The sequence below is a fragment of the Argentina silus genome (genome assembly GCF_951799395.1).
Source record: "Argentina silus genome assembly, chromosome: 13".
NCBI classification, from domain to species: Eukaryota; Metazoa; Chordata; class Actinopteri; order Argentiniformes; family Argentinidae; genus Argentina; species Argentina silus.
This window is the reverse complement of record NC_139667.1, coordinates 17,294,872-17,316,649: the sequence shown is the minus strand read 5'-3', so window position 1 is coordinate 17,316,649 and position 21,778 is coordinate 17,294,872. Positions and strand designations below refer to the sequence as shown.

At 41.2% G+C, this 21,778-nt stretch overlaps 1 protein-coding gene across 2 annotated transcripts in view; it reads left to right on the top strand.

Annotated features, from left to right (window-relative positions):
- Positions 1-352: 352 nt before the first annotated feature.
- The window catches only part of pdss2 (prenyl (decaprenyl) diphosphate synthase, subunit 2), a 48,469-nt gene continuing 27,043 nt past the window's right edge, over positions 353-21,778 (top strand). The window contains exons 1-2 of one of the 2 annotated variants that reach the window (XM_083683781.1): positions 353-1,007; positions 14,799-14,933. In XM_083683781.1, the coding sequence (XP_083539907.1) occupies positions 763-1,007; positions 14,799-14,933 (380 nt within the window). In that variant the 5' untranslated portion in view covers positions 353-762. The remainder of the gene's footprint in view (positions 1,008-14,798; positions 14,934-21,778) is intronic. The other variant, XM_083683782.1, reaches the window with a different exon arrangement.

Genomic DNA, 21,778 nt, shown 5'->3' with positions numbered 1-21,778 from the left:
TAAGTGAAACCATTGCTATGTAGGCTAGTGATAAGGTATTTTAATTATCTCGAATTAACGTGATAATTATCTCGTATTAACGAGATGTTTTCACCTAAATACCAGATCATTTAAGTATCAAGTATTAACGTTATAATATGCCATATTAACAGGATTTTTTCACGTGAATACGAGATGATTTCAGTCTCTCTATTAACGTGATAATTATTTCGTATTAACGTGATAATTATATCATCAAAACGACAGAAATGGGTTTTTTTGCACCACCGTATGACTTATATGCAATCGAACTGAATTTTACATGTTTTGCGACATGCCGTATTTCAACTTGTCAAGATGGCGGCCTCCTGAGTCAATGCATATGCTGCAGGTCGTAAGGAATCTGACCACACGACTTATCTGGAAGGAATTAAGTATCCAATTATTTTTTATGATAAACTAGGAAGTGTCGGAGTACTGAGATTGTTCGTTGCTTAAGAGACATGTTGAAGATAATGTATTTAACATAACATTGTCGACACCGACGATGACAGCTATCATATAGTCCAACTAACTTCTTATTGTAGGCATGGATGGATAGGGAGTCATACGAGACAAGTTGCTTTCTCTATAAATTAATTCCCAAGGCCATCCCGTGTGTTCCTATTTCTAAAACATTTGAACTCGCTTGCTACTTTGAATTATATATTTGTGCTTGTTTCTTTGAAGAGACTTACAGGGTTTAGTTTACTGCGAAAATACTACTAGGCACCAGTCGTAGCAATGAGAGTAATTTGGTCTCGACTCTCTTGCATTGGTTTAATAAATCGTGGACAGAGGAACATAAGTCTTTTCTCGAATTCATCACCATCAAATTGGAATAAAGTGGTCTCGGACGCTGAGAAAATCGTCGGCTATCCAACTTCATTTATGAGCTTGCGCTGCTTGTTGAGTGATGAACTCAGTAATGTGGCAATGCACGTGAGGAAACTGGTTGGGACCAAACACCCACTGCTTAAAACAGCAAGGTAAGACTTTTGAGAGAGACTGACTGTGTGGCTATGAGGGTGGTTGTACTGTTAGTTTGGATAAGCATTGATATGCTAGTATTAAACTCTGTGCACATGTCCAGTGTTATCGTGATAATTGTGTTATTTATGTTCTACATTGAACAATAAACAATTGTTCTTACCTTATTGCCACTTCAAGCCCCTGCTGGAGTTTGATTGGTCTCCCGTAGTTGATGGTGTACTTTGTGTTGTATCCTCCAATGAATGACAGCACCTCCTCCATTTGCCCAGCGCTCCTGTGGCGTGAATGTGAATGCACTGTTACATTAAGTCTTCACTTTGTGTTGGCCCCAATTACATAACATGCTGTTTTTATGGGGTTTTATAATTTTATATAATTCACATGGTTGTAATGAAATCACTAGCACATTTTATCCAAGTCTGGAATAATAATATTTTCTGGTGTCAAGTTGTGGGGTCAGGTGAGTACCTACTGTGAATAAGCGCCATAAGCATTTTCCCACTTTCTGAGACAAATTCCTAATATGTATTCTACTTGACATGGATCTTGTTTGTTTAGAATGTTTATATTGATCAGACTAAGATGAGGGTAGAGGTCAAGTTGCTAGCTTGAGAGCTTCGTAGAGCTAGCATCCTCGTGTACTTACTGTACCAGCTACGGTACTAGGCTATATGGTACTAGGCTATATGTTGATTTATGTAATACTAAGATAATTTAGTGTTTGCCAGAGTCGGGGCTTGTATCCCCCAGAACCCGAAGTGCTTCTTGGAGAGCAATAAATAGCAACCCCTTTGACCATCATCATCACTGGATACAGAGACAGTACCCCATTGCCCCAGGCCAGGTTGACATACAGTTTCTTCCTTGGTGCCTACAGTGTTTGGGATGGAGTTACATGTATACATCATATTGGGGCGGCAGGTAGCCTGGAGGTTAGAGAGGCCGGCCAGCAATCGGAAGGTGGCTCCAGGAGGGAGCTGGATGTGAGCTGGTGACTGGAGAGTTACTGGCATCATATCCAGGTGCCTACCACTGCCGTTGTGCCCTTGAGCAAGGCACTTAACCCCTAACTGAGCTCTGAACCCAGAGCTCTGTTCTCCCTTGGGAGTGTGTTGTCTCGGGGGGGGGGGGGGGGGGTGCAAAAATTACCACATTCCAACAATTGATGAGAATTGATAACAGTAAACAGCCAACAAACAGTCTTTGTCTTTGGGACGATCTACTGCTGAGGTCTAAGATGACCTACGTTACATTTGGTGCCATGACACGGATTACACATCCAACTTTAACTCCTGCACAAGGTTATGGTGGTTAACCTTGCTCCTATCTCCTCTGATTGATGGGGTGCACCCAAATCCTGTTCCTCCTTCTCTGCAGTCTACTGCATAGCAGGATAAGAACAACTCTCCTGGTCTGCCAAGAGATTCTCTATGCAATTGGAATATTGGGCAATTCCACGGTGACAGAATGACCCTGGGGCTACATTTTTCACTTTCAAACGTATGCCAAACAATAACCCTTGATAGCAAAGTTTAACAAATGATACGACTCTGCACAGGGACTACTTCTCACAATTCCAATTAAATCCCTTGATTATTATTATTATTATTTTTTTAGAAGTGTGCAACATGTATGTCATCATTCTCAATGGAAGTTACATGCCCTTCATATTTGTGTGATTTGCTGGCTTTGCCACTTTACTCAACAACAATGAAATCTTCATTTATTGGAGCGTAAGATGAAAATGTTGATGCGGTGCTTGGTGATGATGTTGATGCAGTGGTTTGTAACTATTACTGTATGATGACATTTCTTCCAATACACCATAGGTAAGCAGACACTTATTTACTCTAGCTACCCTTTTTGGTGCTGTAGAGCATTACATTTTAGCCCAAACAGCCGTTAGTGGTTGCTGTTTCACGACTTTCGTTTGCCATGTTAGTGGATATGTCAAATGACAGGCATGAAACGATGATCACTATCAGTTGTCCAGGCTAATTACATGTCTGAACTTTATAGCTGAAGTTGACTATAATAATAAAATAAAACATGGACAGAACAAGATAGAGCTGTACCTTAGCTACTGCAGCTAGGCTACTTGAGCTAAACAGCTATCTTTCTTACAACAAAGTTGTACGAGCTATATAAACAAACATTGCAAAGATTACTGTTTTGATACTGAATTTACCCATGAAGACGATCAAGCCAAATTATTTAAGAATTGCTGGGCTTTGAAGTCGCAGGTAGGCAGGGCTACTTGTCAGGGCTAATCACTATGAATGTATTAGTATTAGTGGGGGACTTAGTGTAAACAAGCAAAACCCAAATTGATACTATAAATATGATTAATGACCAAAAACTACATTTTAAATGAGAAGTTAAAAGACACTGTCTACTATGCAGTACAGGCCTGGCAGAGCATCACCAGAGAAGTTGGGGTCAATGTGTCGCAGACTTTAGGCAGTTATTGCATGCCAGATTGTCGACCATATACTAAACATGAGTGCTCCATTTGGACATTACATGAATCTGTTCCATTACATTTGGTGCCCTGAAATAGGGGGGCTATGTATAAGAAGTGTTGTCATTTCTAAATAGTGAAACCAATATGTACATAAATATCATCAAATAAAAGCTACTTTAACCTCACAGTAAATTTGCTTTCAAATCCAAACTTCTGCAGTATAGAGCCAAAAGAAAACAATACTCCACTGTCCCATTACTTAAGCAGGGCACTGTATGTCCCATGTTTACGATCAACCCAGACGGTTTTTAAGTGCTTACCTTTGTTCTTTAGTTATGTTCAGCAATCACGATAGCTCAACTTAGAGATGAAACAGAAGAAAACGGGGCACATAGCTTCTTGCTCCATTAAGCACCAAAACATCCTTTTAGAAATTCCAACGCTACTTGTGTAGCTATGTGTCTTATTAGGGTTGTAAGTGGGCATATTACGAAATAATTATTTCAAAATAATGTTTAAATCAAAGTATCTTATTTCTCTTCCTGAGTAAGGTGTCAGGTTGCCCAAAAACCCTAGTTAGAATTCCTGTCAGAACTCAAGCTTTGTCTACATAGTTCAGATTTGCAAGAGAACACTACAAAAGTGATCAGTTATATGTTCAACATTTACATTGCTAATCTACAGCAGCTGTGGAATTTGGATGTTTTGGTGCTCATTTTGGAGCAAAAAGCTACTTGCCTTGTTTACTCACGGTCTATCTTCAAATTAAGTGTTGGAGGCATAACTAAATAACAAAGGTAAGCATTTAAAAACCATCTTGGTCAATTGTCAACAAAAATAAATATCAGAAAGTGTCAAAATAGAGAACCATCACTTTAAAGTGGGAGCTTATTTATCTGAATAAAGGTGAGAACTTTGACTGCCAGAGTGCCCCCCAGTGCCATCTCTCTGAACTAGGTATGGACAGATCGCTATAAGTAAGAGGGAAAGGGACTGGGAATGATAAAGAGAGTGCTGGAACCCAATCCCGCCATGCAGATGAGTGTGTTGGAAACCATAGCCCAAGGGTGTAATAACCTATACACCTAAATCTGATATGACAATCCATTTGGGTGTTGTAGCACAGCGGGCGAAGTAGACCTCTGACAGTCTGACTCCTCACTGTCAGCTTGGGTTGGCTGGTTCGTATTTCCCACTGTGTCTCCGCCCAAGACGCGGAGCGGATAAAAATATCCACAATAGCAGACAGGCAGACCCTCATGGAGTTGTATTTCTGTTTTCCCTTTCCTTTCATTCTTAAAAAATGCAGCTCAGCTAACTTTGCCCCAAAGTCTGGAGTTACAGAGAAAGACAGTGGCTCAGGGGAGAGAGGAACCTCACTTTGTATGCTGGGAAGACCTTGAGACAGTTTGACTTTTCCCCGCAATTTACTTAAATTGTTTTGAACTTTGTGTTTGTCCCTCTATTGTAAGACTACATATTAAGAGTGTCAGCCACATTAAACAGTAACATTAAGTCAGAAATACATTTCTCGACCATCTTCCATCATAAGGATAGGGAAAGGCTGTGAGTTCTTGTCAAACATATGGAGAAGCGTCTAAGAAAACATCTACCAGAAAAAGTCTTTAAAGGTGTTTAGAAATACATCAAACCTCATTAATGTTAGACCCCGGTCAACTAGCATCAACACTTCTATTACCAAAAACCCACACAAGTGTACAATATTTTCAGTTATTGTGCAGGTTGTACAGAACCTAACATGGTTCTTAGGCTGTCCCTGTTGGAGAACCCTTTAAGGAACCCTCTTGGGTTCCATATAGAACGCTTTTCACAGAGGGTTCTACATGGATCTGTAAAGGGTTCAAAAAGGGTTCTTCCACATGTACAGCTGAAAAACTGTGGGAAATCATACAGTAGTATTTACAAACCATTGCATTGACATCCTTATCAAGCACAGCATCAACATCCTTATCACATGCTCCAATAAATGGAGACTTCATTGTTGTTGAGTCCAGTGTGGAAAGCAAAGCCAGCAGATCATACCAATATTCCATTGAGAATGATGACATACATACGTTGCATACTTCTACAAAAAGGACAGCAAGGAAAGAATGCACTGACACATGGTGTGGTATGTGATTGGCTGATTAGATATTTGTGTTAACAAGCAGTCGAACAGTTGATTCTACCTTTCCTGCCACTCTGTCATGGCATGACTGTTGTACCTTTTTAGAAATCAGAGGTGCCTATATGACTGATCATTATACAATGCCCCTCCCACATCAGGGGGTTTGCAGAGTAGATGCAGATTACCTCATGGATGAAGAGGGGGATTTCTGCATCTCAGGCTGTCCAGCATGAGTCAGTCATCAATATTAAAGCACAAAACAGGCACAATGTAACATACTATGTGGTTTTTAAAACAGTTTGAACCATAGCTTCCCTGCAGACAATAAGAGACCTAAACAGTGAGCACATTAAAAGCCATTTTACATTAAATACCCAATCATGAATAAGAAAAGAAATTACAGTTTAAGTTGACTAGCTAGGTACCGTTAGATCCATCATTGTATAGCCTTGTTTGAAACGTATCATTATTCACAGGTTACCGTTGTTCCTGCAACTTATTGAGACAGTCTTGCTCAGGCTGTGTTCCAAAATGCGTTATTGTGCTCTATCTAGAGCATGTCCATACTTCGTATACTCTCTAGATAGAGCGCAAGAACGCATTTTGGAACACAGCCACATGCACATTTAGGATGCATCCTCAGCCATATCCCAGCCCCAGCCATTGATAATATTGGTTGGTGCAGCAGGCCATGGCTTCCCCACTGCCTCACTCTGTTGAGATGCTCCAAAATACTGCGCTACTAATCGCAACTTCACAGTACAGTCAGTTCTGAGTTGTTTTAACATGCTGACCCCCTGTGCTGTACTGTGTCAGCTTTCAATCCGAGAGCTCCACCCAACACAAATTTCATTCAAGTAAGCATTTAAATGAATGTAGTTAATTGCACATTGCGATGGAGTGGCAGAAGCCAATTATTGTGATTATTCTGACAGAATTTATGTTTTTGCTTGGAAGGACTTTTATTTTGACATCCATTCCTGATTTAATCTGACATACTGTTCCTATCATATATGACAGATGTTACATAAATATGTTATAAAAGACTGGCACAACATTTATGGTGTCATGAAGTGTTTGTCAGATGAATGGGTGATGTCCCTTTCATATAAAGTGTTACTCATTTCTGTAGGGGACCCATGCAGTAATTCTGTTACCATCACTTCACTGAACTGTAGTTCAACAAGCATAAAACTCAAGGTATATGAAAGCTAACCCCCCATTCTTTCTGCAGATATATTTGAATCATAATTTGGAGCAGATATTTAAGAGTTTTGGGGAAACGTGGTTACATTAAACGAACAGGGACGTTTTCATGTAATTCCGTTACATGACTTATTCATATTACTTTTGCATTGCCCAAAAATTGTGGTCATACTTAGGGTTTCACGATGCACAGATGATTGGTTGACAGCAGATAAGGGAGGTACATTCTTTATTGTCATCTCCTCACTCCGCTCTGCAGAGTGCAAAAGGCATGAACGACTTGATATTTGCAGAGTTTGTGCACGGAGTGAGCATAAATTGGTTTTAAGTGCCTCTGGATTATACCTCACTGTTGCATTGTGTTCTGGAGATCTTTTGGCCCACCTTTCCCTGAAGGGGCTGACGTATGAGCTAGTTTTGGTAAAGCCTTTGAGGAAAAAATAGGATGGATTGTGGCAAACATACATAGGTCTGCAACTATTAAAATGAGGACAACCCATCTCTCTCTCTCCCTCTCTGTATCTCTCTCCTTCTCTCCATCTCTCCCTGCACTCATTCTTGCTCCACCCCTTTGCAGGAGGGGGTTTATGATTGATTGATGTGCCATGGCGTGGAGACTGGCATACATATTAATCATCTGCCATATTCAGGCTACAGACTTGTCCCACAGGGACAGAACATTTGGTTTTGCAGTCCTACTGTATTACCAGTCATTTTACCTGCTAGTTTGTCAAAATACCCTTTGTAGATTACTTGAAATTATTTCATAACATGTTAACATCTTTGTAACAACAATTTCCCTAGCACCTTCACAAAGGGATGTGTGTATGACAACTTGACTTCTGGTAGTAGTCACAGGCTGTGTCCGAATATTCATCCTGCGTCCTGTCTACTTAAAGCATATAGTGTATACTAACCATAATGTGTACTGTAGGTCCTATTTAGTACGTGAAATTGCAGCTATTCATGTAGCAGAAATGACCCACAAAATCCGAAATTCATTGAGCTGACGTTGATAACAGCTTTCCCATTCGATTTTTTGCAGTATGATGAGGTGCTTAATCTTCCACCTGTCTAGCTATGTTTGGCAACTATAACAAAAATGTGCGTCGATGTTCACCCCCTCCGTCAGTTCTAAACAGTGCATCATGAACTAACCATGCTAATTAATCACAAACATTTTAGCACAACTAAACTGTAAACACACCAGCTAACTAATTGCAGTGGACTGTATGCATTTAGAAACAGTTTATTTCCTACCAAAAATAAAGGTTTATTTCAGTCATGAGATGGACATGATGGTCAGACGTTTTTATGCACAACCAAATCTAACAATCCAGCTAGCTAGTTTCAGGGGACAAAATACATCATAAACTGAACGGCTGGTGAACAATACACTTAATTATAACCATAAGAGATAACTAGCAAGACAGTAAATGTACGCCACTGGAAAGCTTGGTTCATGATGCCTGTTTATTTCGTTTATGAAAATATTCCATAAATAATCACTGTCAGTGAGAATCACGGAATGCAGTGGTCGGTTATTGGTAAGTTGGCTGCCATGTTTCATAGAAAACTAGTTACAACCACATTGGGCACAGACAGTGCACACAACTGCCCTTTGAGCATCTGCCCTCGACCGTACACAGCTTGCAAAGGTCTGTTTCCTTCCAATACAGCCTCCCCGTTTGATGGTCGGTTTGAACAAGGTGCTGCACAGAATCACTGATCTACAAATCACCAGCTGCAAAAAATAAGCACCGATTGTTGATCAATATCAGAGAATATGCTCATTGCTTGCTGAGGCTATTCATGTCAAACGCAATCAATCATAAATCGAATCCATGTGCGCTCAGCTAAAATAAAACTGGTACAAACTGGAGAAATTGTGTTAACGCTGTTAAAAAACGCAGTTTTTTATCACAGGAATTAACATGTTAACTTTGATAGATAGATAGATACTGTCCATGGGAATCAGTCAGATTGCTGTTTAGGGAAATCTCCAATTGGACCCCACATATTTTCTCTTTACTCTCATTAGTGCCCCTGCTGGTATGAAGATTTTGCGGGAGTGGGAGTTGTACTGTATATAGGTTATATGCTGTATTTCTTGTAATAATGATGAAGGCTATTCAGCAGTGTGATGATATTCCTATGAAAGAGCTACTAGAGAGTGGGAAGGTGCATGACAATAATTCATCAGCAACAATGATTAATTGAATGATTTGAAGTTTACAAACTATGGGTTTAAAATCAGAAATATTCTGTATGTCATTATGAAATGGTTAGGCTATATTTTCATTGGTCAATTTCTGATTATTGGATTTAAAGATCCATCAATTCAGTTGATTAGGCATATCCCTATCAGAGATTTAGCCCTTCTACTATAGATCTACCCAAATTCATATTTCTATTTTCACAAAGACATCACTATTCAACCCAGTGTGCATTCGGTTCCAAGCATTGGAAAATACTTTTGACTACAACTTATTTAATGTGGGTTTCGCTGGTCTTTACTGATCTAATTAGGCTTATGGCTTTCCTATTCCTGTTTTCAAAGAGGAGAGTTTGCGAGTAAAATGTTTATTGTACTGTCATACAATCCCCTGTATCCCAGTTCATATGACCAAACTTGAACTTATCTATCATACTTACTGTATCTCTCTCTATTCCCCCTCCCTTCATTCTTTCTGTCTCTCCTCCCCACCTTGCTGCGTCTCTCTCTCTCTTCCCTGTGGTGCAGGGCTGGGTCAAGGGGAGATGTGGGAGCTACGTTTTGCAGAGGCTGGTGTCTGGGTAGGAGCGAAGTGGGCGGCACTGCGTGTCTACTCCGGGCTTCTAACGAGAGTGTGATTCATGGCACAAGGGGCTCCCTAGGGACAGGATTAGAGGTGCACTGTCTAACTGCTCCCGTGGGAGGCAAGATATTTCATCTCCACATACAGCAGCCAGCACTAGAGCAGCAGCTCTGCTCAAATTGTGTGTGGCCCCGTGCTGGCAGCCGTTGTTGTACCACAGCTGATCAATATGGACTCAGCATAAATGACTGATTTAGTGTCGTCACATTTAATCTCTTTGTTTAAAGCATTTAGGAGCAATTTGATTCTGCTCTTCAATTAAAGTTGCAGTTGTCCCCTCTTTGCAATTTTGTAAATCTAATCTTCAGCATCCCTCACCCCCGATAGCTGTGCCTCCTGGTTGTCACTTAAAATTAACTATGAAACATTTTTATAAAATCAAAGCAATTTTTATACCAAAAAGAAAATGCAGGAGCTAATCTCAGTGTAGAGGTGTTGTAGCTACAATTTACAATGTGGCCAAATAATCTTTGACCAAGCAGGGAAATTAATGGGGATCTTGAAAGGCAGTTCTCTTCACCAGTCTGTTGACCTTGTCTATGAGTCACCATCATGATGCAGCAATTAACCATTTTGTTGGCTTAGTGGCAATGTGAGAGGTTAAAGGGAGTTTTGGGCACCAAAGAGAGCGAGAGAGAGGGGAAGGAGAGCTATGTACTGTACAACCTCATTAGCATAGTGTCTCTCGTCTCATTTCCATACAATTACTGCACAGCCTGGTATCCAAAAGTATCCTATATTCCATTTTAGTCAAAATGGATTTTTTTTCTCTTTTTATAGTGTCTGTCTTCATTAAAGGGATAGTTCACCCTTAAACCATATTTCTTTAATTTTTATGCATATTGCATGCATTTTATGTCCATAGCCTGCTCCAATTTGCTTCCACTAAAATCCCACGGGCAGCAGCTTTTTGCCAACTAGGGGGTAAATGGGAGTCTTGGGTGGATTTGTCAAGGGGATTGGGATAATCAGCCATTCCACATTCAATTGATAATCCCTCATACAACTAAACATGTTGGAGTAGGCGTAGTGAGTGCTTTACGCATGACTAAATTCTAAATATTCCCTAAAACATTGAATGTACGTAGTCAAAAATGCCACTTATCTTAGATCCTATTTGCTATTATTTCACTGTCTTTCAGGAAAGGTGCTTTAGAAAGGGTGGGCGGGCAGATCCTCCAGTGCGAGCATAGTCCAATAGGTTTGTGCTGCAAAACCCCTGCATTGAAATGGGGGTGCCTGAATACTGTGCAGTCACAAATGGGGTACTCGCTGTAACAGAATTGTGTAGTACGGACCTGACACCCATATGTATGGCCCCTGCAGACATACAGTAAAGTCACTATGCAAGACATTTTGGAAATACTTGAACAACATGTTGATGGTTTGTAAAGCATTGTAATGTGTACTCCCTCTACTTCAATTGAGAAATAGAAAATGCTCACTCATGGCTGCTGCAAGTTACATTAAATTACATTTACATTTATGCCATTTAGCAGACGCCTTCATCCAAACCGACTTACAACAAATACATTTGTTTAAGTAAGTGAATCATCTATCCAACAGTCATCATGAGACAAAGTAATCAATGCTCACACAAGGGGCCATTGGCAGTCGTAATGCCAGAAGCCTTTTTTTTTTCTTTTTTTTTTATTAACAGGAGAGAACTTGTACAGGGGGGTAGTGGGGGTGAAGAGGTCTCTAGGGTTGGGGTTAGGGTTAGTACAGGGGGGGTAGTGGGGGTGAAGAGGTCTTTAAGAGGGACTGTTAAGATGTAGCCTGAAGAGATGGGTTTTCAATCTACGGCGGAAGATCGGTAGTGACTCTGCAGTCCTGACAGTAGTGGGAAGCTCATTCCACCAGCGGGGCACCAGGACAATGAAAAGCTGTGACCGAGTGGCGCGGCCGCTGCATCCACGTAGAAGCGGCGGTGCCAGGCGGGCAGCCAAGGTGGAAAAGCAGTGTGGTCATGCAGGGGTTTGAGGGCTAACCATTGCTTGCAAGTAGGGAGGGGCTGTTCCCTTTGCCGCGTGGTAGGAGAAACCTTGTGAAGACGTTAGAGAGCCAAGAGATTTGGTATAGAGAGAGAACAGTAAAGGCCCAAGGACAGAGCCCTGGGGGACCCCAGTGGTGAGGGCTCGTGGAGAGGACAACGATCCTCTCCACGTCACCTGGTAGGAGCGACCGGCCAGGTAGGATGCAAACCAGGAGAGTGCAGAGCCAGAGATGCCCAATTCTGAGAGGGTGGAGAGAAGGATCGGGTGGTTTACTGTGTCGAATGCAGCAGACAGGTCCAGAAGAATGAGAACAGAGGAGAGGGAGGAAGCTCGAACGGAGTGGAGGACCTCTGTGACAGCGAGGAGAGCAGTTTCAGTAGAGTGCCCAGCTTTAAAGCCGGACTGGTGAGGGTCAAGGAAGTTTTTCTGAAGGAGGTAGTTAGACAGTTGCTTAGAGACATGTTCAAGGGTTTTAGAGAGAAGGGATACCGGTCTGTAGTTATGGACAGCAGACGGGTCAAGAGTTGGTTTCTTGAGAAGAGGCTTGACTCTAGCTGTCTTGAAGGCAGCTGGGACAGATCCTGTGGATAGAGAGGAATTAATTAAGGTGGTAAGGAAAGGAAGGAGGTCTTTGGAGATGGATTGGAGAAGGAGGGAGGGGATAGGATTGAGGGGGCAGGTGGTTGCCCGCTTGGATGTGACCAGTTTTAGAACATCATCAGGGGAGAGGGAGGAGAAATCTGATAAACCAACTGGGTGTTGCACAGTGGGTTTGGGAGGAAAGGTAGCATTGTTGGTGAGAGGTAGAGGGAAGGAGCTGCTAATGTCGTCAATCTTCTTTTCAAAGTAGGTGACAAAGTCATTGGCAGACAGGGAGGAGGGGGAGGAGGAGGGTTGAGGAGTGAGGAAAATGTGGAGAACAGTTTCCTTGGGTCAGAGACAGAGGATTGAATTTTGGAATGGTAAATGGTAAAGCTTTAGCAGCTGATGCAGATGATGTGTAGTTGAGGAGGAGAGAGAGGTAAGGGTCTATCCGATCATCAGGAAGGCCAGATTTTCTCTATTTTCTCCCAGCTGCCCAGAGCCCTATTCTATAAGCTTGCAGGGTTTCAGACAGCCAGGGAGCGTGTGGAGTGGATGGTGCTGGCCTTGAGATCTGTAGACAGAGAGAGTCGAAGGATGAGGAAAGAGAGGACAGGAGGGTGGAGGAAGCTGCATCAGTGGACAGAAGAGAGAAGGATTCAACAGAGGGTAGGGCGGATAAGACAGAGGAAGAGAGAGTGGATGAGTGAGAGGGTGCGCAGGTTGCGATGAGAGGATACAGTGGGGGTAAAGACTGGCTGGGAGGGTGAGCATTTGAGAGGGAAGGAGAAGGATACGAAATGATGATCAGAAACCGGAAGAAGGGTAACAGTGAGGTTTGAGGTATGGGAGGATCTTGTGAAGACATGGTTGAGCTGATTGCCCGCCTTGAGTGGGACAGGGTAAGGCCGAAGGAGGAGAGAAGGTCAAGTGCTCCAGACGAGTGAAGCTTCTCCGACTGGATGTTGAAGTCACCCAGTATTGTGAGCAGTGTGCCGTCCTCAGGGAAGAAGCTGAGAAGGACATCCATCTCATCTAAGAAGTGGCCAAGCTGACCTGGTGGACGATAGATAACAACAATGTGAAGTTTGACTGGGGAAGTGATAGAAACAGCATGGAATTCAAAGGTGGATATGGACAGGTGTGACAGGGGAAGGACATTATGTGACCACTTTGGCGAGATGAGGAGTCCTGTTCCTTCTCCTCGACCAGAGAGTCTAGGGGAATGAGAAAAGAAGTAGGCATCAGAGAGGGCTGCAGGAGTAGCTGTGTTATCCGGTGTAATCCATGTCTCTGTGAGAGCAAGGAAGTGGAGAGACATGAAGCAGGCATTGGCTGAGATAGCCTCTGCTTTCCAGACCGCTGATTGGCAGTTCCAAAGTCTTCCTGTGACAGTGAGGTCGTGGTCAGTTGAGCATGGTGGGTAGATTAGGTTGGAAGGGTTGCGGGTGGAGGTGTAGTGTCGATGTGTCCTCCTGATGGATGAAATAACAGGAATGGGGAGAAAGCACATTGTGATTTTTTGCCGGTATAGAGGGAGAGGGTTAGTGGGAAATGTAGGATATAGGTAGGCTCAATACACTCAGGGTAATGAAAATTATCAAAATAGAATAAAAATACTTAGCAGTATGGCCTTCCTCGATGGACTCCACAGATAGACTCCTTCGTCTTCGTTTCAGGAGGCTTTCGCAGAGGCTGTCGCTCTGCGATCGTCACAATATAAATGTAGATTCTGTGCTGATGACTAGCAGGGTAGCAGCCCCTTCCACCTGATGATCAGTTAACGACAAGACAGGTTTCACCACTCACTCAATCCCAAATGTATTAGTCCTGGTCCAGGGTGAGCAGGAGTTAAATACCTGGCAGGATAGTGTTTAGGCCCTCCCACTGGAGATTGACAGCACTTCACAGCAATTGAGTTCAAACAGATGGCTTCCAATAGAAACTACTAACAGGCTTAAGGCAGGATAGCCACAGCAAACCAAACTACTACTAACAGCACTCTGACTAGAAACAAGATTAAACTAACTTACTCAGACTGGAGAACAGGCTCACTCAATCCCAAATGTATTAGTTGCAGGATATAGACATAACAGATGTCTTAATGTATTCCGCTGTAGTGAGACTATGTGGAAAATTTAAAACATTTGATTTTAGAGTAAACTATCCCTTTTAAGTCTTCTTTTGAATGTTTATGTAACAGAGCACATCCACAATACACTGTATCTATCTAGTCTTGACTACAAGAGGAATATATCAACTCTATCACAAATGTGGATTTTATGTGTGTGGTGTAGCAGCTGGATAAATCAACTCAAGGTAATAAACCAGGTGGTATTCTCATAAAAGAAAAAAGTGTGTGTCTGAGTTTGGTCCAGTGGTATTGCTGCTGTCTACAGTCCACACATCACCTCTAGAGATACTTGGGGGTTCAATCCCTCAGTCCGCCACTTTCCCTTTTGTGTCCACCTGATCCATAGAATAAAATAAAAAAAAGTGTTGATGGCCTTTTTTTGAATGTGGGTCTCATTCATGCTTATTCCTCTCCCCAGGGGTTTCGTTTATGACAGCAGAAACAATCTACAGATGCGGGGGCTGGTGGTCCTGCTTATGTCTAAAGCAGCAGGACCGAGCCACACGGCCTCCGATCTCCTTCCTCAGGACATGGTCAGCGGTATTTACCCCAGGTAACAAACATTTTGTTTAATTTGCATGCGGTAGTTAACTCTCTGAGATCATAGCCCATTTTCCCCAATTTCCTCACTCATTTTTAATTTTAAAAATGTTTATAAATATCCAATAAACATGAACTATCAAGTGTGAGACATTCATATTTTTTCATATGTTTTTATGAAATTTGCATTTATTAGATCAATCATAAAAGCTATAATTCATTTGACATCTTCTGGGCAATCAGATCAGAGGCAGAAATCTCAGTGTCATCGGAAGAACAGAATATCATTTTGCAATAAAAAATGTTTTCTTCCAATACATGATCAATGCAAAAATCCTTCATAACAATCCTAATAATATGACATCTTGCTGTAGATCAGGCTGTGGAGGTTGCACAGACATGATTTTCATATTGGCAGAATTGCCATGCCCTTGAGATTGTTTGAAAAGACTGTTAGTCTTGGTTCTTCTGATTCACCGCTTTTTGTGTTTGAGTCATGAGAACAGATGAGGTATGTGCATAAGACTTTTTTACTTCCTGTGTACAGCAACTTTCTATGTCAAATTATTAATGAATGCCCAACATAGTACAGTTCTAATGAGCCAGCCAAAGCAAACATGTTCTACTACTGCTGCTCATGATCTCACAAAGTGTGTCAGTGCTTTGGTCCTTTGGTCCTGTCCCCCAACTCATCCAGGCTTGTACAAATCCTCTTCATCTAGTAACTGTTGTTAACCATTTGCAAACCAATGAAATCAGATGGACATATGTCACAATCAAAATTTGTATAAGAGTGAAGTGCTGTCATCTCCATTTTAATTGAATAGTAATCAGAAGAGCTTCATTTTGCCGGGAAACCCTGATTTCATATCTCTCTGGTTGATTGCTTGAAATTAATTGTGAAATTAAATACTCACGGAAAGTATTCAGACACATTTAGTTGTGTTATAGACTCAATTTAAAATGTATTAAATTAGAAGAATTTGCCATCAATCCACAAAATATATATATATATATATATATATATTTTTTTTTTAACTTAAGTACATTTATTAAAATTGAAATACAGAAATACTTAATGTACATAAGTATTCAGACCCTTTGCTATGACACTCTTAAAATGAGCTAAAATGCAAACATGTTATCAACAAATCATTCAATAAGTTGAATTGAGTCCATCTTAATGCAAGGATAATAGTTCATGTAATTTTGGAATTAATATTTTTGTTTTTATAGGGTCTCTGATTTTTATAGTAACCAATTACACACTGTGTGGATCAGGTTGTTATTACAAACTGAGCAAATGGAGAGGAACAAAACTGCTCAGGAATGCGACCCTGAGGCCTGGGGAGACTTACAAAAAATCAACAAAGTTGAATGGTGGAGAGGAAAAAGCACAGTCGATGGGACAACATCATCCTCAGTCACTCTACAAAATTGGTCTATAACCAAGTGGCCAAAAAAAATCCCTTAATGGAAAATAATCAATCTCATATCCATAATTGTGTTTGCAACAATGAATTCAAGTGGTACAGGAAAGAAAGTGGCTGGAAATGTGTTTCTGATTTGGTTTTACTACAACGCATTAAGTTTGGTGCAAATCCAGCACATGCAATGCAGTTTCCGCTCCTGTGAAGAATAGTGGTAGCTGCATCAAGTTATGGGTTTGTTTGTCACTGGCAGGGACTGGGGAGTTGGTCAGGATCAAGAGAAAATTATGAAATTTGCTGAGTTGGTAGTAACATCCTAATCCACAGTGTATAATTAATTCCTATGCAAATCAGAGACCCTATAAAAACAAAGATATATATTAATTCCAAAATTACATGAACTATTATCCTTGCATTAAGATGGACTCAATTCAACTTATTGAGTGATTTGTTGATGAACCTGGAGCAGTTAGGGGTTAAGTGCCTTGCTCAAGGGCACAACGGCAGTGGTAGGCACCTTAGATATGATGCCAGTAACCTTCCAGTTACCAGCTCACATCCGGCTCCCTCCTGGAGTGGGGATCGAACCAGCTCTAACCTCTAGGCTACCTGCTGACCCTTTAACCACATCTCTATTTTTTGATGTATGTTGTAGAAGACTACAGACACTTTTTTGTGATTTCACTTGGTTTTGAGAAACTTACTGGCACCAGCTATACCCTTATCACTCTACAATAGAAGAAATGGGGGCACACATGCAACTGTGAAACAAAGGCTCCAAAAGCACTTAAATACGTCCTTTTTGAAACAGCAAAGCTCCCAGTCTGGTGATGCAGGTCTTTAGAATATTGTACATAACAAATTTGAATTTGCAATGTTATACTTATTTTGTGGGACAGGGAAAGTAAGCGCGACAATAGGTCCTTACATTTATGTGAGAAGCTTATTTTTTCTGTTTTCAGATCTGAGCAAGAAGTTCATTTTGATATCTAGACTTTAGATCACTGTACTAGGGCTGACCCAATGGAGTCGACTCCACAAATCGCTGTGCAAACAGTTGACTCAAGTAATCTCAGACGAATTGTCGGGAGCACTAGAAAGACAGTAAAAGATTGCTACCTGTCAGACCAAGGACAAGCAGTAGACCTGAAGCTTTATAAACAAGTCATGTCCCAAGGAAGCTTGGTTTAAGCAGTTAACGCCCTTTTGTCTTCATCTATGGTAATGGTAATTCACACCTTACTCCTCCGCACATAGTGAAGGTGCCATGTTGGCACTCTGGTTTTCTTAGCTCACTCCTTAATATACTGATAGCAACTCTTCTTGCCTAGATGTCGCACTGGTTAGGCTACTTCTAAAGCCCACACTTCCAAGCAGGGTAGCCTAAAAATAATTTGAAATGCATAAATTAACACAGCCATTTGATTATTTTCATGATGTAAAGGTTCTCTAAAATATGCAACATTTTGGCTACAGTAAAATCAATGTTTGCATGTCAATCTTCTATGAACTAATACAGGGGTGTCCAAACTTTTTTCACTGAGGGCCACATATGGAAAAATATACAAACAGCTGGGCCCCTCACTCAAGGTGAGGTGTATATTGCCTCACCTAGTTTATTAAAGTTAGCAAAATCAATCAGCCTATATCACAGCTTTTCATGAATGGGTTTTCTATTATTTTTAGAACAAAAAGGGTTGGCAGCTCATTCTCTAAACAGCAGCCTCTGATTGCTTCTGGATGGTGGTCCCCCTTGACAGCCCTGTATGGGGTGGGGAGGGGGGATAAAAAATAAATATATATATATATATATATATTTCAAGCTTGTTATGAAAATAAGTTGTTTGGCTTGTTAACAGATCAACTAATATTTGTTAAAAAAAATGCTTCATTTAAAAAAAATTACTACATTTATTAAGTAATTGGGCTTAATAACACATGGATACTGTGTAATATATTTTGAACTCACCTATAACGAGAACAGCGTTGCTGTCAGTGGGAGCAATGAAGTTGCGCTTCGGCCTGCAGGATGGCTGCCAGGTCAGGAGTCAGTTTGGTGGTTGAGATGCGAAAGACGTCACAGAGATGGTCGTCGGTCATTTTGGTTCTCAATCTGCTTTTGTTCAGCGTCATCAGAGAAAATGTTTGCTCACATATGTATGTTGAGCCGAACAGACTCATCATTCGTTTCGCGTGGCGTCTCATCAGAGGAAACGTGGCTTTTTCCAAGCTCTGGTAGAAGTCAGGCAAGGAGAGAAGCTGATTTTGATTCTTCAGAGAATCATCACACTGCATTTCTATGAATTCTAATTGCAGACTCTCTTCCACTTCTTCTGCGTTTATCAGGAAGGGAGTCGCGAACAGCCTGATTTCTTTCTTAATGACAGAAAAATCTTGGAAGCGCTGAGAAAATTCTGTCATGAGAGATGTGATCACAGACACATATTTCCCCTTTTTATCAGAGAGATCGGCCTTTGGAAAAGCAGATTTGATTTCAGACAGTGTGGGGAAGTGCGCAACATTGAAGATGCGTAATTGTGTCTCAAAGAGTCGGAGCTTCACACAGAATGCTTTCATGTGCGAGCAAAGCTGCGGTACAAGTTGGTCTTTGCCTTGTAGGCTCTTGTTCAGTGTGTTAAGGTGATCAGTAAGATCAACTAAAAACGCCAGGTCAGCCAACCATAGAGGGTCACTCAGCTGGTGAAGAGGTCGGTCCTTCTCTTTCAAAAACTGGTCGATCTCTGATCTCAGAGAATAAAACCGCCAAAGCACGGAGCCGCGACTTAGCCAGCGCACTTCTGAATGGTAGAGCAGGTCCCCGTATTCAGCATCAACATCACTTAAGAAAGTTTGAAATTCTCTATTAAAACTAAGAAATGCAATACCTCAAGCAAGCACACAAAGGAGCTGCACCAAAATGTGTAGCCTACAGATAATGAATGTCACACATATCAAGAACTGTGCAAGGCTACAGTAATGATATGGCACCTATATGAAAGTTAGTCATTTGTAGCCAACTATGATGCATAATATGACAGACAGGGGCAAAAAAAAAGAAGTAAAATACCAACATGACTTATTGGGTCCGGGCAGTAAAACAGTGAAAAGATTATTTGTTTACACATAAACAGAGTTTTATATATTAGGCTATAGCCTACTGAATAATTTGAATAAACGCATGTCAGCATGATAGCTTACTTTCACTGATCACAGTATGTGAGAAGGGCTGATCTGCAATACTCTCCCTCCCTGTCCGTCATTCTAGCCCCACTTGCCTGCCCCCATTCATTATACTTTGACACCCTTGTCAGATTAGTTCGCGTCATTGCACATGGCATGTAAACTTTTTTTGATTGAAATGAGAGCTTTCATTAATCAATCATGTGAAATACGTTCAATGTGAATACCACAAGTTCACATTGAACGTATTTCACATTGAACGTATTTCAGGGCGGTACCAGGTACCAGGGCGGAAAACTAATGACACAAACTGCACTCTTTGCGTTACAGTACTCTTCACCATGATTGTTAATTCAGAATTTAAAAAAGGAATTACAATAAAACTAATACAATTAAAATATATAATTAATATCAACTCACAAATTGGGCAAGTAAAGACATATATGAGCTACTGTTTCATCCATTAGATTTGCTCAACTAAGCCCCCTGGGGGTTGTATTGACGAAGTGAAACACCTCAAATAAAGTGTTTGGAGAAGGCTAGTTTACTGCCACCGTACCCCGGCAATATCTTTGCAGAAGCATCAACCTCTTAAACTCTGACCTACTGTATAATGCAAGTATATGTATAATGTTTAATGTTGCACTCAGTTTTGTGACAATTGTGCTCTCAGTATGTCATGCAACACATCTCAGCACTTTGACATTTGCATACACAATCATATGTGATAATTACATGATCTCTTTCTTTCTCTCTCTCTCTCTCTCTCTCTCTCGCACACATGCAAAGCAAAGATGTAGAAATGCCAGCAGGGTCACCTCATTTGCCCCCCACCCCTCTCTCTCTCTCTCTCTCTCTCTCTCTCTCTTTTCTGATTTTATCTCCCCTCTTTCACCCCCACCAGAACATGGGCTCATTAGCACCTGCATTGATGAACTGATTGGGAGAGGATTGATTGATACCCCCAGGGGTATGCTCTCCTCCCTTCTGACAGGCAGCATTTGTAAAACGTCTCCCACTCTAGTGCCGGTTGCTTATGGCTCACCAGGGCATTAGACACAGAGCCAGAGCTGAAGAGAATCTGATGGATTCGGGGTGATGAATGTTGGAATGGATGCCTAAATGGATAAGGGAATTCTTAGCATTTAAATATTCGTGCATTGACTGAGAGTGAAAAGATTTTCGAAATTTGAGGTTTCATAGATCTAACTGAAAGGGTAGGCCTATACACAGGGTCTATATAGGCATATTCAATAATTTGCTGTGAAAATGTTGAAAAACATCACAACAACAATGATAAATGATGTATCTCTCTCTGAGGTACACTATCTACAAGCAGTGCTGGCAGGTGGCGGTGAGTTGAGCAGTGTTTGAGATTTCAGACAATCACAGTATCAATGTATAAGGCACCAGGTGGGGCTTGACTTAACCACGTGTGGGCTTTCTATTACTTTTAACAGGGATGTGACTGACAATGAATGGCTTGGTAAGACCCCCAGCGAGGGGTGCTTTACGCAGATACGTCCTCAAGAAGCTACAGAACGCATGCATGCACGTTCATGACTTTGCAGTAAATCACACGTACATTGCACACTTTAAAAACATCTTGACACATGAATGATGGCGGTGCACAGGAGTTCCGGTAGAATAAATCTTAATCCGCCACCATGATGGACGAGGTTACAGTCCATTTTGACCCCTCATTATATTTGTTACATGTTTACCGATCAGGGCTCAGGGCACCAAAAAATCCCCAGATGAGAGATATTGGCAACCAAACTCTACTGAATTATTATTAGAGAAAGTTATATTGAGTAAATTCACATTTCAAACTATAAATTAGCTTCACTGCTTCACTTCATCAGTTAGAATGCAATAGAATGATGAAGGCATGCCAGCCTGATGATGTAGACCAGAGATGACACTGGTTAGTAATCATAATGATAGCATCGGCGGGACTAAAATAACAGTAGGCTGTTTTTCACAGATTCTTTGCTGTTTTAATTATAGTTAGTTCGTGCCCCTTTAAATGCTTTTCCGGCAATATTTGTGTCTGTCAAAATGACTGATGGCATTTTGAATGCTTCTAAAAATCTGTAAATTACAGATTATTGCCGGTTAATGGAACCCCTGGCGGTGCAAGTTTGAAAAATTTCACATTTCAAGGCATCAGACAATGACATTTTAAAGTGTCCAAGTCTTTGGATGCGGGGAGAGATTGACGAGAGCGTGATGTGCAGGTCCTGCT